General features: G+C 47.8%; 2 protein-coding genes across 5 annotated transcripts in view; both read left to right on the top strand.

Annotated features, from left to right (window-relative positions):
• Positions 1-18410, top strand: part of LOC146009857 (uncharacterized) — a 426052-nt gene that overhangs the window by 83469 nt on the left and 324173 nt on the right. The window lies entirely within an intron of this gene.
• LOC146009866 (uncharacterized) overlaps positions 1-18410 on the top strand; it is a 235403-nt gene that overhangs the window by 209876 nt on the left and 7117 nt on the right. Inside the window, exons 5-6 of the mRNA XM_083150429.1 lie at positions 94-191; positions 305-653. Coding sequence (XP_083006555.1) covers positions 94-191; positions 305-653 — 447 coding nt within the window. The remainder of the gene's footprint in view (positions 1-93; positions 192-304; positions 654-18410) is intronic.

Genomic DNA, 18410 nt, shown 5'->3' with positions numbered 1-18410 from the left:
AACAGGGATACCCCAGAGAGATGTCCCCGTCCTCTGTATTCCCAGGATAATCACATATATACCATGTACTCAGTCACTACGTGTCTCCTACAGATGCGCCCAGTAACAGGAATACGCCAGAGAGCTGTCCCCGTCCTCTGTATTCCCAGGATTGTACAGAGGAGAATCACAGGACCCCACAGGAGGATCAGGTAGGTGGGATTTAGGGTTTCTCTAATGCACCAAAGTGACTGTCACTATATATTTTCTAGATGATGTTGCATCTCAGTTTAAATATCCCACAAAACAATGTCTGGTTTTATAGAGTGAAAAACTAACTGATATAAAGTTAGATGAAATAAAGAAAGAGGAAGAGACGTATGTGACTGATATGAAGGAAGAAGATATAGAGGGAGAAGAAGAGACGTATGTGACTGATATGAAGGCAGAAGATACAGAGGGAGGAGAAGAGATATATGTGACTGATATGAAGGTAGAAGATACAGAGGGAGAAGAAGAGACGCATGTGACTGATATGAAGGCAGAAGATACAGAGGGAGGAGAGGAGACGTATGTGACTTGTATTAAGGAAGAAGATACAGAGGAAGATGAGTCTTATATGAGGGGTAACCAGATGTGTAAGGAGGAGGAAATCCCTACAGATATCAGCACAGGTGAGTAATAATCACTAAATACATCACTTACAGTATCATGTCACTGTGTGTTACCAAATACAATATGGTATTATTTTGCGCTGATGACCAGATGCGGCAGGTTATGACATATAGGAAGGTCCACCAACCTTCCAAAACATAAGACAACAGTAGATGGGGGGGATATGTCAATATTCCAGCGCTTCTGAGGTTTAGGACTTACACTATAATTGTAAAGGAAGTCCTCAGAATGATATTTCTCTTATTGAAGGGGAAAATTCAATTTTTTCATTTCTGATGAAGGACCCAAAGGTCTGAAATGCATTAAGCTGGTGTTCCCGTGGCTGGATGAATTACCCTTGTATATGCTAACTGGAGGTCTGTTGAATCCTGATACCATCCGCTGTTTCTCCACTTCGACAAAAGGTTTCCGGAACCCTTTTTTCCATTGGTGGAAGAACAGATCTGGATGTAACCTCCCCATCAATTGTCACCGGCTGGTGACTATATGCTTGTTTTATTCTGGAAAATGTGAGTGTACCAATAAATTGTTCCCCCCTTTGAAAAAGGGTGTTGCGCAATCTTTTATCTCTTCCTAGACTACTTGAAAATCTGGGTCAGGAAGACTGTGTGTTACCAGCGCAGAGATCTGACCAGTCTCCTCCCCGCACTCTCTGGTGTATCTCATACATCAGGAGCCATCAGCCCCTATTATACTCCTGCTCTCCCCCTCACATCATGTCACTGTGTGTTACCAGCCCAGAGATCTGACCAGTCTCCTCCCCGCACTCTCTGGTGTATCTCATACATCAGGAGCCATCAACCCCTATTATACTCCTGCTCTCCCATCTCACATCATGTCACTGTGTGTTACCAGCCAGAGATCTGACCAGTCTCCTCCCCGCACTCTCTGGTGTATCTCATACATCAGCAGCCATCAGCCCCTATTATACTCCTGCTCTCCCCCTCACATCATGTCACTGTGTGTTACCAGCCCAGAGATCTGACCAGTCTCCTCCCCCACTCTCTGGTGTATCTCATACAGCAGGAGCCATCAGCCCCTATTATACTCCTGCTCCCCCTCACATCATGTCACTGTGTGTTACCAGCCCAGAGATCTGACCAGTCTCCTCCCCGCACTCTCTGGTGTATCTCATACATCAGGAGCCATCAGCCCCTATTATACTCCTGCTCTCCCCCTCACATCATGTCACTGTGTGTTACCAGCCCAGAGATCTGACCAGTCTCCTCCCCGCACTCTCTGGTGTATCTCATACATCAGGAGCCATCAGCCCCTATTATACTCCTGCTCTCCCCCTCACATCATGTCACTGTGTGTTACCAGCCCAGAAATCTGACCAGTCTCCTCCCCGCACTCTCTGGTGTATCTCATACATCAGGAGCCATCAGCCCCTATTATACTCCTGCTCTCCCCTCACATCATGTCACTGTGTGTTACCAGCCCAGAGATCTGACCAGTCTCCTCCCCGCACTCTCTGGTGTATCTCATACATCAGGAGCCATCAGCCCCTATTATACTCCTGCTCTCCCCTCACATCATGTCACTGTGTGTTACCAGCCCAGAGATCTGACCAGTCTCCTCCCCGCACTCTCTGGTGTATCTCATACATCAGGAGCCATCAGCCCCTATTATACTCCTGCTCTCCCCCTCACATCATGTCACTGTGTGTTACCAGCCCAGAGATCTGACCAGTCTCCTCCCCGCACTCTCTGGTGTATCTCATACATCAGGAGCCATCAGCCCCTATTATACTCCTGCTCTCCCCCTCACATCATGTCACTGTGTGTTACCAGCCCAGAGATCTGACCAGTCTCCTCCCCGCACTCTCTGGTGTATCTCATACATCAGGAGCCATCAGCCCCTATTATACTCCTGCTCTCCCCCTCACATCATGTCACTGTGTGTTACCAGCCCAGAGATCTGACCAGTCTCCTCCCCGCACTCTCTGGTGTATCTCATACATCAGGAGCCATCAGCCCCTATTATACTCCTGCTCTCCCCCTCACATCATGTCACTGTGTGTTACCAGCCCAGAGATCTGACCAGTCTCCTCCCCGCACTCTCTGGTGTATCTCATACATCAGGAGCCATCAGCCCCTATTATACTCCTGCTCTCCCCCTCACATCATGTCACTGTGTGTTACCAGCCCAGAGATCTGACCAGTCTCCTCCCCGCACTCTCTGGTGTATCTCATACATCAGGAGCCGTCAGCCCCTATTATACTCCTGCTCTCCCCCTCACATCATGTCACTGTGTGTTACCAGCCCAGAGATCTGACCAGTCTCCTCCCCGCACTCTCTGGTGTATCTCATACATCAGGAGCCGTCAGCCCCTATTATACTCCTGCTCTCCCCCTCACATCATGTCACTGTGTGTTACCAGCGCAGAGATCTGACCAGTCTCCTCCCCGCACTCTCTGGTGTATCTCATACATCAGGAGCCATCAGCCCCTATTATACTCCTGCTCTCCCCCTCACATCATGTCACTGTGTGTTACCAGCCCAGAGATCTGACCAGTCTCCTCCCCGCACTCTCTGGTGTATCTCATACATCAGGAGCCATCAGCCCCTATTATACTCCTGCTCTCCCCCTCACATCATGTCACTGTGTGTTACCAGCCCAGAGATCTGACCAGTCTCCTCCCCGCACTCTCTGGTGTATCTCATACATCAGGAGCCATCAGCCCCTATTATACTCCTGCTCTCCCCCTCACATCATGTCACTGTGTGTTACCAGCCCAGAGATCTGACCAGTCTCCTCCCCGCACTCTCTGGTGTATCTCATACATCAGGAGCCATCAGCCCCTATTATACTCCTGCTCTCCCCCTCACATCATGTCACTGTGTGTTACCAGCCCAGAGATCTGACCAGTCTCCTCCCCGCACTCTCTGGTGTATCTCATACATCAGGAGCCATCAGCCCCTATTATACTCCTGCTCTCCCCCTCACATCATGTCACTGTGTGTTACCAGCCCAGAGATCTGACCAGTCTCCTCCCCGCACTCTCTGGTGTATCTCATACATCAGGAGCCATCAGCCCCTATTATACTCCTGCTCTCCCCCTCACATCATGTCACTGTGTGTTACCAGCCCAGAGATCTGACCAGTCTCCTCCCCGCACTCTCTGGTGTATCTCATACATCAGGAGCCATCAGCCCCTATTATACTCCTGCTCTCCCCCTCACATCATGTCACTGTGTGTTACCAGCCCAGAGATCTGACCAGTCTCCTCCCCGCACTCTCTGGTGTATCTCATACATCAGGAGCCGTCAGCCCCTATTATACTCCTGCTCTCCCCCTCACATCATGTCACTGTGTGTTACCAGCCCAGAGATCTGACCAGTCTCCTCCCCGCACTCTCTGGTGTATCTCATACATCAGGAGCCGTCAGCCCCTATTATACTCCTGCTCTCCTCCTCACATCATGTCACTGTGTGTTACCAGCGCAGAGATCTGACCAGTCTCCTCCCCGCACTCTCTGGTGTATCTCATACATCAGGAGCCATCAGCCCCTATTATACTCCTGCTCTCCCCCTCACATCATGTCACTGTGTGTTACCAGCCCAGAGATCTGACCAGTCTCCTCCCCGCACTCTCTGGTGTATCTCATACATCAGGAGCCATCAGCCCCTATTATACTCCTGCTCTCCCCCTCACATCATGTCACTGTGTGTTACCAGCCCAGAGATCTGACCAGTCTCCTCCCCGCACTCTCTGGTGTATCTCATACATCAGGAGCCATCAGCCCCTATTATACTCCTGCTCTCCCCCTCACATCATGTCACTGTGTGTTACCAGCCCAGAGATCTGACCAGTCTCCTCCCCGCACTCTCTGGTGTATCTCATACATCAGGAGCCGTCAGCCCCTATTATACTCCTGCTCTCCCCCTCACATCATGTCACTGTGTGTTACCAGCCCAGAGATCTGACCAGTCTCCTCCCCGCACTCTCTGGTGTATCTCATACATCAGGAGCCGTCAGCCCCTATTATACTCCTGCTCTCCCCCTCACATCATGTCACTGTGTGTTACCAGCCCAGAGATCTGACCAGTCTCCTCCCCGCACTCTCTGGTGTATCTCATACATCAGGAGCCGTCAGCCCCTATTATACTCCTGCTCTCCCCCTCACATCATGTCACTGTGTGTTACCAGCCCAGAGATCTGACCAGTCTCCTCCCCGCACTCTCTGGTGTATCTCATACATCAGGAGCCGTCAGCCCCTATTATACTCCTGCTCTCCCCCTCACATCATGTCACTGTGTGTTACCAGCCCAGAGATCTGACCAGTCTCCTCCCCGCACTCTCTGGTGTATCTCATACATCAGGAGCCGTCAGCCCCTATTATACTCCTGCTCTCCCCCTCACATCATGTCACTGTGTGTTACCAGCGCAGAGATCTGACCAGTCTCCTCCCCGCACTCTCTGGTGTATCTCATACATCAGGAGCCGTCAGCCCCTATTATACTCCTGCTCTCCCCCTCACATCATGTCACTGTGTGTTACCAGCGCAGAGATCTGACCAGTCTCCTCCCCGCACTCTCTGGTGTATCTCATACATCAGGAGCCATCAGCCCCTATTATACTCCTGCTCTCCCCCTCACATCATGTCACTGTGTGTTACCAGCCCAGAGATCTGACCAGTCTCCTCCCCGCACTCTCTGGTGTATCTCATACATCAGGAGCCATCAGCCCCTATTATACTCCTGCTCTCCCCCTCACATCATGTCACTGTGTGTTACCAGCCCAGAGATCTGACCAGTCTCCTCCCCGCACTCTCTGGTGTATCTCATACATCAGGAGCCATCAGCCCCTATTATACTCCTGCTCTCCCCCTCACATCATGTCACTGTGTGTTACCAGCCCAGAGATCTGACCAGTCTCCTCCCCGCACTCTCTGGTGTATCTCATACATCAGGAGCCATCAGCCCCTATTATACTCCTGCTCTCCCCCTCACATCATGTCACTGTGTGTTACCAGCCCAGAGATCTGACCAGTCTCCTCCCCGCACTCTCTGGTGTATCTCATACATCAGGAGCCATCAGCCCCTATTATACTCCTGCTCTCCCCCTCACATCATGTCACTGTGTGTTACCAGCCCAGAGATCTGACCAGTCTCCTCCCCGCACTCTCTGGTGTATCTCATACATCAGGAGCCATCAGCCCCTATTATACTCCTGCTCTCCCCCTCACATCATGTCACTGTGTGTTACCAGCCCAGAGATCTGACCAGTCTCCTCCCCGCACTCTCTGGTGTATCTCATACATCAGGAGCCATCAGCCCCTATTATACTCCTGCTCTCCCCCTCACATCATGTCACTGTGTGTTACCAGCCCAGAGATCTGACCAGTCTCCTCCCCGCACTCTCTGGTGTATCTCATACATCAGGAGCCATCAGCCCCTATTATACTCCTGCTCTTCCCCTCACATCATGTCACTGTGTGTTACCAGCCCAGAGATCTGACCAGTCTCCTCCCCGGACTCTCTGGTGTATCTCATATATCAGGAGCCATCAGCCCCTATTATACTCCTGCTCTCCCCTCACATGTCACTGTGTGTTACCAGCCCAGAGATCTGACCAGTCTCCTCCCCGCACTCTCTGGTGTATCTCATACATCAGGAGCCATCAGCCCCTATTATACTCCTGCTCTCCCCCTCACATCATGTCACTGTGTGTTACCAGCCCAGAGATCTGACCAGTCTCCTCCCCGCACTCTCTGGTGTATCTCATACATCAGGAGCCATCAGCCCCTATTATACTCCTGCTCTTCCCCTCACATCATGTCACTGTGTGTTACCAGCCCAGAGATCTGACCAGTCTCCTCCCCGCACTCTCTGGTGTATCTCATACATCAGCAGCCATCAGCCCCTATTATACTCCTGCTCTTCCCCTCAAATCATGGGTACTCTTTACCTAGAACGGCGCCCACGATGTTCATCGCGGTTGTCGGGCCGAAAATTGCGGTGATTGAGGCATCGCGAGTGTTATTTGGGGGACAAGATGCCCGCGATGCCCTTGATTCCTCAACTTTTTCATCGGCCCCATTGAAAATCGCGTTGATTGAAGCATCGCGGGTGCTATTTGCGGTACAAGATGACCGCGATGCCCGCGATTTCCCGCTCACACTCACATCTGTAATAGGTTGGAATGACCCTTAGTCTGCATAGTAACATCTGCACTGGGTCACATCAATTCTGAGTCTGCATAGTAACTGATGTTTACAGGACAGTTTTCATAACACAAAAGGGTACATTCCCCTGTCTGAGACCGACCCCCTGTGACAGCCTGTCAGAGTTTCATTTTGTGGGTAGTTTTGTTGGAGATAAGAGCTGTGGTTTGAGAGAGAGAGATTTGTGCGTATTGATTGATTTGGAGCTGATTATTCCTGATTCCTGAGTCCCTGCTGCTGATTCCTGAGTCCCTGCTGCTGATTCTGCTGCTGATTGATCGTGATTCCTGAGTCCCTGCTGCTGATTGATCGTGATTCCTGAATCCCTGCTGCTGATTCTGCTGCTGATGCATCGTGATTCCAGAGTCCCTGCTGCTGATTCTGCTGCTGATTGATCCTGATTCCCCTCTGTGCTCCTGGATCCTGTGCTGGTTCCTGTCATGGCCATGGCATCTGGAGTGACCATGTACTCCTTGCCTCAGACGGAGGCGGAGACTATATCATTCCTCCAGGAGCATAAGCTGTTGCCCAAGGAAGCTACTTGTGGCAATGGCCATGCCATGAAGCTCAGTGAGAAGGAGGGGATGTGGCGCTGCCACGTGAGAGCCTGCCGGCAGAACATTAGTCTCCGTGCGGGGCTCTTCATTCCTGGCTGCCGGATGTCTTACGTGAACATCGTCGGGTTCATTTTCAACTGGGCAGAGGAGTTGACGACCGGCGACTTCTGTGAGCGGCACCTTGGGATCTCCGCCAAGACAACAGTGCTTTATAATAAGTACATGAGGGAGGCGTGCCTCATGGACCTGATGGCTCAGGCCCAGCGGCGCATCGGTGGGCCCGACAAAATAGTCGAGGTCGACGAGACTCTTTTCGTCCGCTGAAAGTCCCATGTCGGCCGCGTGCTACCCCAACAGTGGGTGTTTGGGGGCATCTGCCGGGAAACCGGCCAGTGCTTTGCCACGAAAGTGGCCACCCGGGACGCCCCCACTTTATTGGCTGCCATTGTGGAACACGTGGAGCCGGGCTTGAGCATATACAGTGACTGCTGGAGGGCCTACAATACCGAGCCGCTGGAGGCGGCAGGATTCCAGCATGCAAAAGTCAACCATCGGTATAATTTTGTGGACCCCACAACAGGGGTCCACACACAAAACATTGAACGAATGTGGGGGGCCGCAAAATGGCGCAATAAACGCCACCGGGGGACTGCCAGGCATTTACTGGAAAGCTACCTCCAGGAATTTATGTGGAGGAAGAGCCTGGGTATGGACAATACATTTGAGCGGATATTACATGCATTGACTCTATTAGAAAAAGACAATTAAAACTCCATTGACTTTTCCTTGCTTGAAAATCCGTTTAAGCCTTTCATGTTTCCTAATTGGAATGTTTGCTACTTCATCTTTCATGTTTCCTGTTCTGTACTTTATGCTTTTTTCTTTGGAAGTAAATTACTGTGTCTTTTACCCAAAGTTGTCTTTACTGAGTCAGTTGATTTTGCATGTATGACTGAATTTGCATACACACCTGAATTAGGCCCGTTTCCTACTCTTCCCCCAAAATAAGTAATAACATTCCCTGTTATCTTAAGCAGTGTTCACCCATCATGTATCACCCCTAGCCGTATTGTGTCCCTGTAATTATTCATGTATCACCCCTAGCCGTATTGTGTCCCTGTAATTATTGTGTCCCTGTAAATTTTGGCCAAATCATCTGCTGTCACCTCTCACACTGCTTCTGTGTGACAGAGGATCACAGCAATGGTATTCCAGAATCATTTTAGTCAAGTTAACATTGAAATCGCGGTCATCACGGGCATTGAGCTGTGTAATGTACACCTCAATGCCCGCGATGACCGCGATTTCATCCACTAATGTCACTCAAACTGGAAAACTGCATGCAGGGAAGACAGGAAGTGTCCCAGCATGCACTTCACTCTGCAAACAGCGCGGAATTCATTACACACCCTGCCTTTGCTGAAATGTAAGTGCCCTGAAGCGTTTCTAAATAAATTTGAAGAGTGTGTGGGGGGGGGGGGGGGGGGGAGGGGGGGGTGAGAGGAGGGGGGCAGATGGCTTGTGGGGAAGAAGGGTAGGAGGGGGGCCCAGGGGCAGGTGGAGTGGGCCAGAGGAGTAGGTGAGATGGCCAGGGGGAATCAATGTTAGTATAACAAAAATCGCATATAACACTGCTTGCTATGTGCACTAGCACATAGCAATGTATGTCACCATATTATCAGTGATTGGCTTATGTTGCTATATGGTATTGCACATAGCAACCAATGTAACTCAGTTAAAATTACAGTGGATAACACTGGTTGCTATGTCAAATAGCGCATACCAACATACGTCACCTGTATATATTTTGTTTGTGGCAAGTGTTGCTATGCACTCTTGCACATAGCAACCAGCATTTTACACTGTAAATTAACATTGAAACGGTGGTTGCTATGTGTAAAAAGGCATAGCAACATATGTCACCAACTGATTATCAGTTGGTGACATATGTTGCTATCCCTTTTTACACATAGCAACCACTGTTTCAATGTTAATTTACAGTGTAAAATTTGAAATTCTCTTAAAAAAAAACCAGATGGACCATAAATTTACATAGGGTACTATGTCAAATGGCCCCCAGAGCCCCACCCTAATTTTTGAAATGACCCCCTTCCCTTGTGTACCACCCCCACTATACACGCGCACCGGAAGCGTGGCGAACGCAGCGGTACGCGTCCTCCGACCTTTTCATACCCCCACTATCCACGTCGGCGTGGAGTTGAGAATAGAATAGTGTGGCGAGCGCAGCGAGCCCGAAGCGTGGCGAGGGGACGCGGATACCTTCACAGGTTAGCGCGTCCCTTCGCGGGCTTCACTGGTATACGAGCGCAGCGAGCCCCGCGAGGGGACGCGGATACCTGTGAAGCCCGCGAAGGGACGCGCTTACCTGTGAAGGTATCCGCGTCCCCTCGCGGGGCGCGCTGCGCTCGCCACGCTTCGGGCTCGGTGGCTCGCTGCGCTCGCCACACTATTCTATTCTCAACTCCACGCCGACGTGGATAGTGGGGGTATGAAAAGGTCGGAGGATGCGTACCGCCGCCCCTCTGCGCTCGCTGCGCTCGCGCGTGGATAGTGGGGGTGGTACACTGGCAAATGTCAATGATTTTTGTGAAAAATGGTATCGCATCAGATGGCATGGGAGTTGTGATACCACACAAGTACCGTATAGACATCAATTACTTATAGATGGTTTTGTTTGTGTTTTCTTTTTCCAGAAATGTCAAAGAAACGCAAACTGACCAATCACTACTGGGGGAAGGTCATCGACATTTACAAGGAGAATAGATGCCTCTGGGCGAAGAAGGATAAAGACTATTACAACAAGGCAAAGAGGAATGAGGCATATCGGAAAATGGTGGCTTACTGTCGAACACGGCAACCTGCTGCAAACATCGCCTGGGTACAGAAGAAAATGACAAATATGCGGACAGTCATGGTGAAGGAGTTTAACCGAGTACGGCAGTCTCAAAGTTCCGGAGCCGATGCTGAAGACGTCTACGTGCCGAAATTATGGTACTACGAGCGGATGAAGTTTATCTTGGAGCAGAGAGAACAGAGTGGAACAGGGGGAACGGATACGGAGGACACCTCTTCGTCCGGTGCAGCGGAGAGTGTGGACGTTGTAAGTATTTGCTGTGACATGTCTTGCATGTAAGTGACTGTGAAATGTCATGTTATTACCATTTTCCCTTTTTTTCCCCTTTCTAGGAAGTTCCCCCTGAGACAGAGCAGGAGTCTGCGGCAGTTGCAGAGGGGGACAGTACTCCAATGACGGAGAGCACTGCACCCGCTCTCCCGAGGAGGCGCCGCAGAAGACAGCTGTCCAGCACTGCTCGCAATGTCCAAGGGCATTCTAGCACGTCGGCACCGGAGGCACCTCAAATTCCCTTTGACGATTGCCAAATTTTTAGTAACAACCTTGCCGTGGAAATGCGGGGCATGGCGCCAGACCAGCGCCTCGAGTGTAAGAGGTTGGTATATAGCGTTATAATGCGTGCATCAGAGAGAAGTCTCTCTAGTGCATGCAATATAGAGCCATCTGCCAACGTCGTATGGCAAGCAGCCCAAACTCCCCACTACCCCTATCACTACCCTTCGTACAGTGCGTCGGGTTATGCTCCGCCTCCTCCTCACCCTTTTATGTACGCGCCGAGGCCCCCTTTGCCACCAGTCACAGACCCTTCGTCTTTGCCTGGGACTATTTCAAGTGCTCTGTTGAGCACACAAAGTCCCCTCCCAGGTGAAGAGCGCCATTAATTAGTGATTTGGTTTTAATTGGTTTCAAATTATTTTGCTATGCAGCAATGTCCTTGTTCCACTCTGTTCCTTATTTGCTCCAAGATGAACTTTGTTGCTCGTAGACCATAATTTCGGTTACTGATGGTCGCAGTATCGGACTCCCGAACTTTGAGCTGTCCGTACTCGTTTTGCGCCTTCACCATTGACTGTTCCGCATATTTGCATTTTGTTCTGTACCCAGTGCATGTTTGCATCATGGTTCCTTGTTGTACATTAAGCCCCATTTTTTGTGTGCCTCATTCCAATTTGCCTTGTTGTAATGCAATTACTCCCATGAGGCATCTATTCTCCTAAACTGTTAATGACCTTCCCCCGTTTGTATTGGCCAAAAATAAAAAAAACGTGATTATTTTAAATTCATAACCTGTGTCGTGTCTTATTTCATTGTCTTCTAATTGAGGGATGCCATGTAATTTGATGTGTTTTTCTATTGTATTTTGTTGCTTTTTGCTCACCCATCGCGGTGATTGCGGCCACATGACGGCCACGGGCACCCGTGGTGCAACCGCCACGCGACACGATCGTTGATCGCGTCGTGATAGTGTCGGTCGCATCGCGGGTGCCCAGTAATGTGGCCGCGATGTGCCCGCAATCACCGCGATATGGGCGCCGTTTTAATGTTATCTTGTCTTTTAATTAAGGGATGCCATTAAATTATATGTCATTTAATAGTCTAAGGTTGAATCTGCATGCGAAACGGACGTTTGTAACCTCTCTCACCGTCATAGGCTTTGACGGCATGCACACTTTATTGCAGCACCGCGTCTAGGACTTCACTTACTCCTCTGGGCAGTACGGGAGCAGACACACGCCACACAGGTCTTTGTGCAGACGGCGCTTGTATCACCAGTGTGGTCGGACACTGGCAGGTAACATCCTGCGCAGAAAGAGACCCACTCTGCAAACCTCCCGTTTTTCTCTCCCCCCTATAAGTCACCGTATTTAACGGCGCCGACATTATAGGCACACGCTGCACAGACTACTGAGCTGACTAACGCCCAGCAGTCAGTTTGGTGATATATTGGCAGGCATCATACTGCTAAGACCAACCTGCACAAAATCCCCTGCTTACTCCTTCACAGATTACTGTGCTGACAGCTCAAATATTGATAGACTGGTCAGATATCAGCAGGGATACCTGTTCCAGGGCAGCGCAATACACTGGTTTCTTTTCTATAAACTTTGGGACTCTGCGCCTCAGCACACGCCGAGCAGCCTGTCCCCTCTACTCTTACCTATTACCCCCCAAGGGATTTCACTGCTCTGATCGGGGTGCCGCTCACTTTCCACCTCTACACCCTGTAAGTGGTAAGCAGCAGCCCATACCCGTTTATCAGTGACCCCATTATATTTCTATCTACACCCTCCAGCAGGGGTGCACACTCATCCTGGGTGTGTGGTCAGGAGCCCTGCGCTGGGAGACTAAACAGGGTTCTGTCCAACAGATTAAGGACAGCAGTTGTACCTTTCCTTTCACCCTAACAAACTGAGACCCTATAGGACTCGCTCACCTGTAGGTGCAAAGCTCCGATTTCACCTCAGGAAGCAGCGGTCCTGGAATCAGAGGGTATTTCTTTCACTTCTTTATCACTACAAACTTTACTGCATTTCTTTAGAAACTGACCCATGAGTAAATGATAGCAAGTCCTAGTAAGTAATATTAGAGGAATATTTTAATCCCTCCACACGGAGCCTGCAGTACCATATGTAACATTTTGTTTATGATGAACTATTACAGAAATTTGGTTTAGTGGTGCGAATTAAAAGAGCACCCTATTTCATATAAAAGTTACCCTGGCACATGGTATATTCACACTGTCACCTATTTTGAAATGCTTGTCTACTGATTATTTAAGTAATCCTGTCACACTGTATCTCCACACTGTCACTTATCTGCAATGTCTATAATGGTTGCATAATTTGATTGGACAGCCTCCTACTCTGTCCCTTTGAATGTGATAATAGTAATCTTACAGTATCCCTGTGAAAAGTCAAACCGAGCAGTTATCTGCCAGACGGTCTTTATTTGCAACATAGAGATACAGGGGGAAATTTACTAAAGGAAATTTGTGAAAAATTAGGTGTATTTGTATCCAGAAATACACTTATTTTTGACATTTACTATCCCAAAAATACGGCAATTCGTAGTCGTATTGATGTGCTATCAATACAAATACGAATTGATGTATTTTCGGGATAGTAAATGTCAAAAATAAGTGTATTTCTAAATACAAATACACCTATTTTTTACAAATTTCCTTTAGTAAATTTCCCCCACAATGTTAATTTCTTGATTTCTGTATCACCAGGGAATATAGAACTATTGGAGATTGATACACAGTGTTTCTAAAGCAGAGAATTTATTAGACAGTATTTACAATCACTGGTTAAATACTGTTTTGAACAGTAATAAACAGCATCTATTTTCTATAAAGTGAGATACCAGATAGTGTCAGCGGATCTTCTTATTGTGACAACCTCAATATTTCGCAGCGTTCTGCTTATAGGATATATGTAAATATCCGTCAAATTATTTGTGCCATTTCTCTGTTACAGAAGCATTTAGTGTGCACATTGAATTCTTGTACACACTATACAACTATACATGCTTACTGGATAGATTGTGAGGCATAGTGCTACACACTCCTATTATATGTGCAATGTTTTTTGTATGTTATGTTAGTATCAACGTGTGTCCATTTTATTCTTATAAAATTGTTTAATAAATTAAAAGCTAAGTTTTAAAACTTTTTTCAAAAGCAGTGCCCCCAGCAAAAGAGAGTACTTTTTCTTTTTCCTACCTGGTCATTCAAAGGTGGTCATAGGAATTAGTAGGTTGTGGTTCCAATCTTTCCAGCTGATGGAGATTTCCAGATGTCTCTCAGGTCCTTACGTTTTAAGAGCTCTCTGCATTTATGTGGATGGGTCTTGGGCATTTCACCATTCGGGCTCGCTCTTCAGTCTACACTTGGTTCTCAGAAGCAGTTGGCCTGCGTCCCAACAAACAGATGAATTTGGAAGGTTATCTGTCAATGTTATGCTAGCCTTCTGGAGCCCTTTTTCATGTGCCACCCATAACCGGTTGGTCGGGTCCTACTTGGTGGCTTGGCATGGAGCCTCAGAGGAGACGCTCCTTCGTTCCCAGCAGGGCTGTGAAAACGGTAGATAAATGTTCCGGCTCCTCGTACTTCTGACCTCGACTCCGACTCCTCTGTATTAATATGCAAATGTATTTGATACATTCCTTGAAGGAAAGAAAGGAAACATACATATTATTACTACAGAAACTAGAGGCTGGGAAGCCAACAGTCTACTGTATTGAACAGTTTAAGCCAGGCATGTCCAACGTTGGCCCTCCAGATGTTGTGAAACGACACATCCCAGCATGCTTTGCAATAGTTTTAGCATTCTCTAATAGCAAAACTGTGGCAAAGCATGCTGGGATGTGTCGTTTCACAACATCTGGAGGGCCAACGTTGGACATGCCTGGTTTTAGCAAAGGACAAACCTAATGAAAACAGAGTTTTATTAATTTTTTTATTAATTAATTAAATGGCTGGATAGTAGCAGTAGGCATAAACATCAGGAACTTTACCAATTCAAAGATAAAAAACACATTATTTGGTTGTTTTGGGAACAAAAACAATAGGAAAGGTTCAGAAGTGTGGAGCATGAGTTCCTGCTTTGTGACGACAACAAAAATCAACGAGCCACAATCTCCGCTGGTTTGCTTGCTCGTCACTGTTCAATTCCTGGACACAAGGAACGATTTGTTTACAGAATCGTTACTGGCGATGAAAAATGGTGCCTGTACATCAATATGAACCAGCGTAAGGAATGGCTTAGCCAAGGTAAACAAACGACCCCACGCATGAAACAAGATCTTCATCCGCGTAAAAAGATCTTGTGCGTATGGTGGGAGAGCTTGGTTGAATGAATTTTTCGAGTCTACACCATGTGATTTCTACCAACGAGGTATTGAAAACCTTATTGAACGTTAGAAATAAGTTGTAAACTACAAGGGAGAATACATTTATAAGTATCGGTGCTCCGAGTTGTGCGTTGCGTGCCATATAGTGAAGCACATGAAAAGCATGCTTTTTCATGGTCACTTAACGTGTTCGTTTTGCGGTTACGTGAGGCACTGCATGCATTGCTCTTTATTCTTACAGTAGAGAAGTCATTAATTATAATTTTCGGAGTCGGTGCATTGTTTCCCGACTCCAGGTACTCGAAATTGCCTCCGACTCCTCGACTCCGACTCCACAGCCCTGGTTCCCGGGACAAACTTTTATACAACTCTATCATTTTGACACTTTCGCCTCCAAAGACGCTGGTTCAGCTCAGGATCGTTCCCTCCCTTAGAGGACTATGGTTTCCCAGTGTCACCCATGGATAAAAGAGAATACAAGATTTGGTCCTTAGCTGGTAAATCTGTTCTCTGATGCCACGGGAGGAGCCATTGGAATGTCCTCATGGTTCTCCATGGTTGGATTCCAGTTTGCATTATGTCAGGTGACCTGATCTTCATGTTTGGGTGTGTTTACCACCAGCCTGTTGTTACTCTCCACTTGGTCCTTCAGTTCTTCTTTGGATGAAAACCATGATCCCCAGGCACGGGGTGGGATATCCACTATTACAATATGTAAGGCCCTCAAATGAGTCATCGTCGGTGAAGTCATTCATCTTGGTACGTTCCTTAAGAAACAGAAAGTTGAATGATAAGATACTAGCCAAAATAAAGATGCTAGAACTTGCCCATAAAAGCACCCTTTCTCCTGTCCTACCCAAGATGGTGACACCGGCATTGGACTCTCCGCTATGGAAATTTGGGAAATCCTCAAGACCCTACCCAGGTCCTGATGGGTTCAATGTTTCCTAATACAGGGCTTTCCAAGATGATCTTCCTTTCCTACCATGGGCTTGTGCTGACATAGTTGTGAGGAACCCGTTTTGTGCCCAGTCGCTTGAACCCCAGGACATGCCAACAAGGGCACAGATCCATTATCCTCATATCGCTCATTTTCACTCTTGTGGGCGATATTGTTTATCTCGCCCCATGTGTATGCGATGAACGATGTACGCTCCCGTGGGTTGTGAACGAGGGTTCCTGTCAACTGAACATGCGGCTTAATTTCGGCGTTGGACGATACACAGTATATATATCATTCAGTGTGTGCGCAATGAACGATAAAGGTTACAGACGCTCCCAGATGCCGGATATGGAAACTAATCGATACAAATTCGGCATATGGTGAGTACTGTGTCGCAGTGTGTATAAGAGGCTCTACCTGGTGCAATGTGTACAGTGGGCTCTACCTGGTGCAATGTGTATAATGTGCTCTACCTGGTGCAATGTGTATAATGTGCTCTACCTGGTGCAATGTGTACAGTGGGCTCTACCTGGTGCAATGTGTATAATGTGCTCTACCTGGTGCAATGTGTATAATGTGCTCTACCCCTGGTGCAATGTGTATAATGTGCTCTACTTGGTGCAATGTGTATAATGTGCTCTACCTGGTGCAATGTGTATAATGTGCTCTACCTGGTGCAATGTGTATAATGTGCTCTACTTGGTGCAATGTGTATAATATGCTCTACCTGGTGCAATGTGTATAATGTGCTCTACCCCTGGTGCAATGTATATAATGTGCTCTACCTGGTGCAATGTGTATAATGTGCTCTACCTGGTGCAATGTGTATAATATGCTCTACCCCTGGTGCAATGTGTATAATGTGCTCTACCTGGTGCAATGCGTATAATGTGCTCTACCTGGTGCAATGTGTATAATGTGCTCTACCCCTGGTGCAATGTGTATAATGTGCTCTACCCCTGGTGCAATGTGTATAATGTGCTCTACCCCTGGTGCAATGCGTATAATGTGCTCTACCTGGTGCAATGTGTATAATGTGCTCTACCTGGTGCAATGTGTATAATGTGCTCTACCCCTGGTGCAATGTGTATAATGTGCTCTACCCCTGGTGCAATGTGTATAATGTGCTCTACCCCTGGTGCAATGCGTATAATGTGCTCTACCTGGTGCAATGTGTATAATGTGCTCTACCCCTGGTGCAATGTGTATAATGTGCTCTACCCCTGGTGCAATGTGTATAATGTGCTCTACCTGGTGCAATGTGTATAATGTGTTCTACCTGGTGCAATGTGTATAATGTGCTCTACCCCTGGTGCAATGTGTATAATGTGCTCTACCTGGTGCAATGTGTATAATGTGCTCTACCTGGTTGTGTATAATGTGCTCTACCCCTGGTGCAATGTGTATAATGTGCTCTACCCCTGGTGCAATGTGTATCATGTGCTCTACCTGGTGCAATGTGTATAATGTGCTCTACCCCTGGTGCAATGTGTATAATGTGCTCTACCCCTGGTGCAATGTGTATAATGTGCTCTACCTGGTGCAATGTGTATAATGTGCTCTACCTGGTGTAATGTGTATAATGTGCTCTACCTGGTGCAATGTGTATAATGTGCTCTACCTGGTTGTGTATAATGTGCTCTACCTGGTGCAATGTGTATAATGTGCTCTACCCCTGGTGCAATGTGTATAATGTGCTCTACCCCTGGTGCAATGTGTATAATGTGCTCTACCTGGTGCAATGTGTATAATGTGCTCTACCCCTGGTGCAATGTGTATAATGTGCTCTACCTGGTGCAATGTGTATAATGTGCTCTACCTGGTGCAATGTGTATAATGTGCTCTACCTGGTGCAATGTGTATAATGTGCTCTACCTGGTGCAATGTGTATAATGTGCTCTACCCCTGGTGCAATGTGTATAATGTGCTCTACCTGGTGCAATGTGTATAATGTGCTCTACCCCTGGTGCAATGTGTATAATGTGCTCTACCTGGTGCAATGTGTATAATGTGCTCTACCCCTGGTGTAATGTGTATAATGTGCTCTACCTGGTGCAATGTGTATAATGTGCTCTACCTGGTGCAATGTGTATAATGTGCTCTACCTGGTGCAATGTGTATAATGTGCTCTACCTGGTGCAATGTGTATAATGTGCTCTACCCCTGGTGCAATGTGTATAATGTGTTCTACCTGGTGCAATGTGTATAATGTGCTCTACCTGGTGCAATGTGTATAATGTGCTCTACCTGGTTGTGTATAATGTGCTCTACCCCTGGTGCAATGTGTATAATGTGCTCTACCCCTGGTGCAATGTGTATAATGTGCTCTACCTGGAGCAATGTGTATAATGTGCTCT

Source organism: Crinia signifera, chromosome 6 (genome assembly GCF_055691185.1).
Source record: "Crinia signifera chromosome 6, ASM5569118v1, whole genome shotgun sequence".
NCBI classification, from domain to species: domain Eukaryota; kingdom Metazoa; phylum Chordata; class Amphibia; order Anura; family Myobatrachidae; genus Crinia; species Crinia signifera.
The sequence above is the reverse complement of the archived record's forward strand: the minus strand, read 5'-3'. Positions and strand labels throughout refer to the sequence as shown.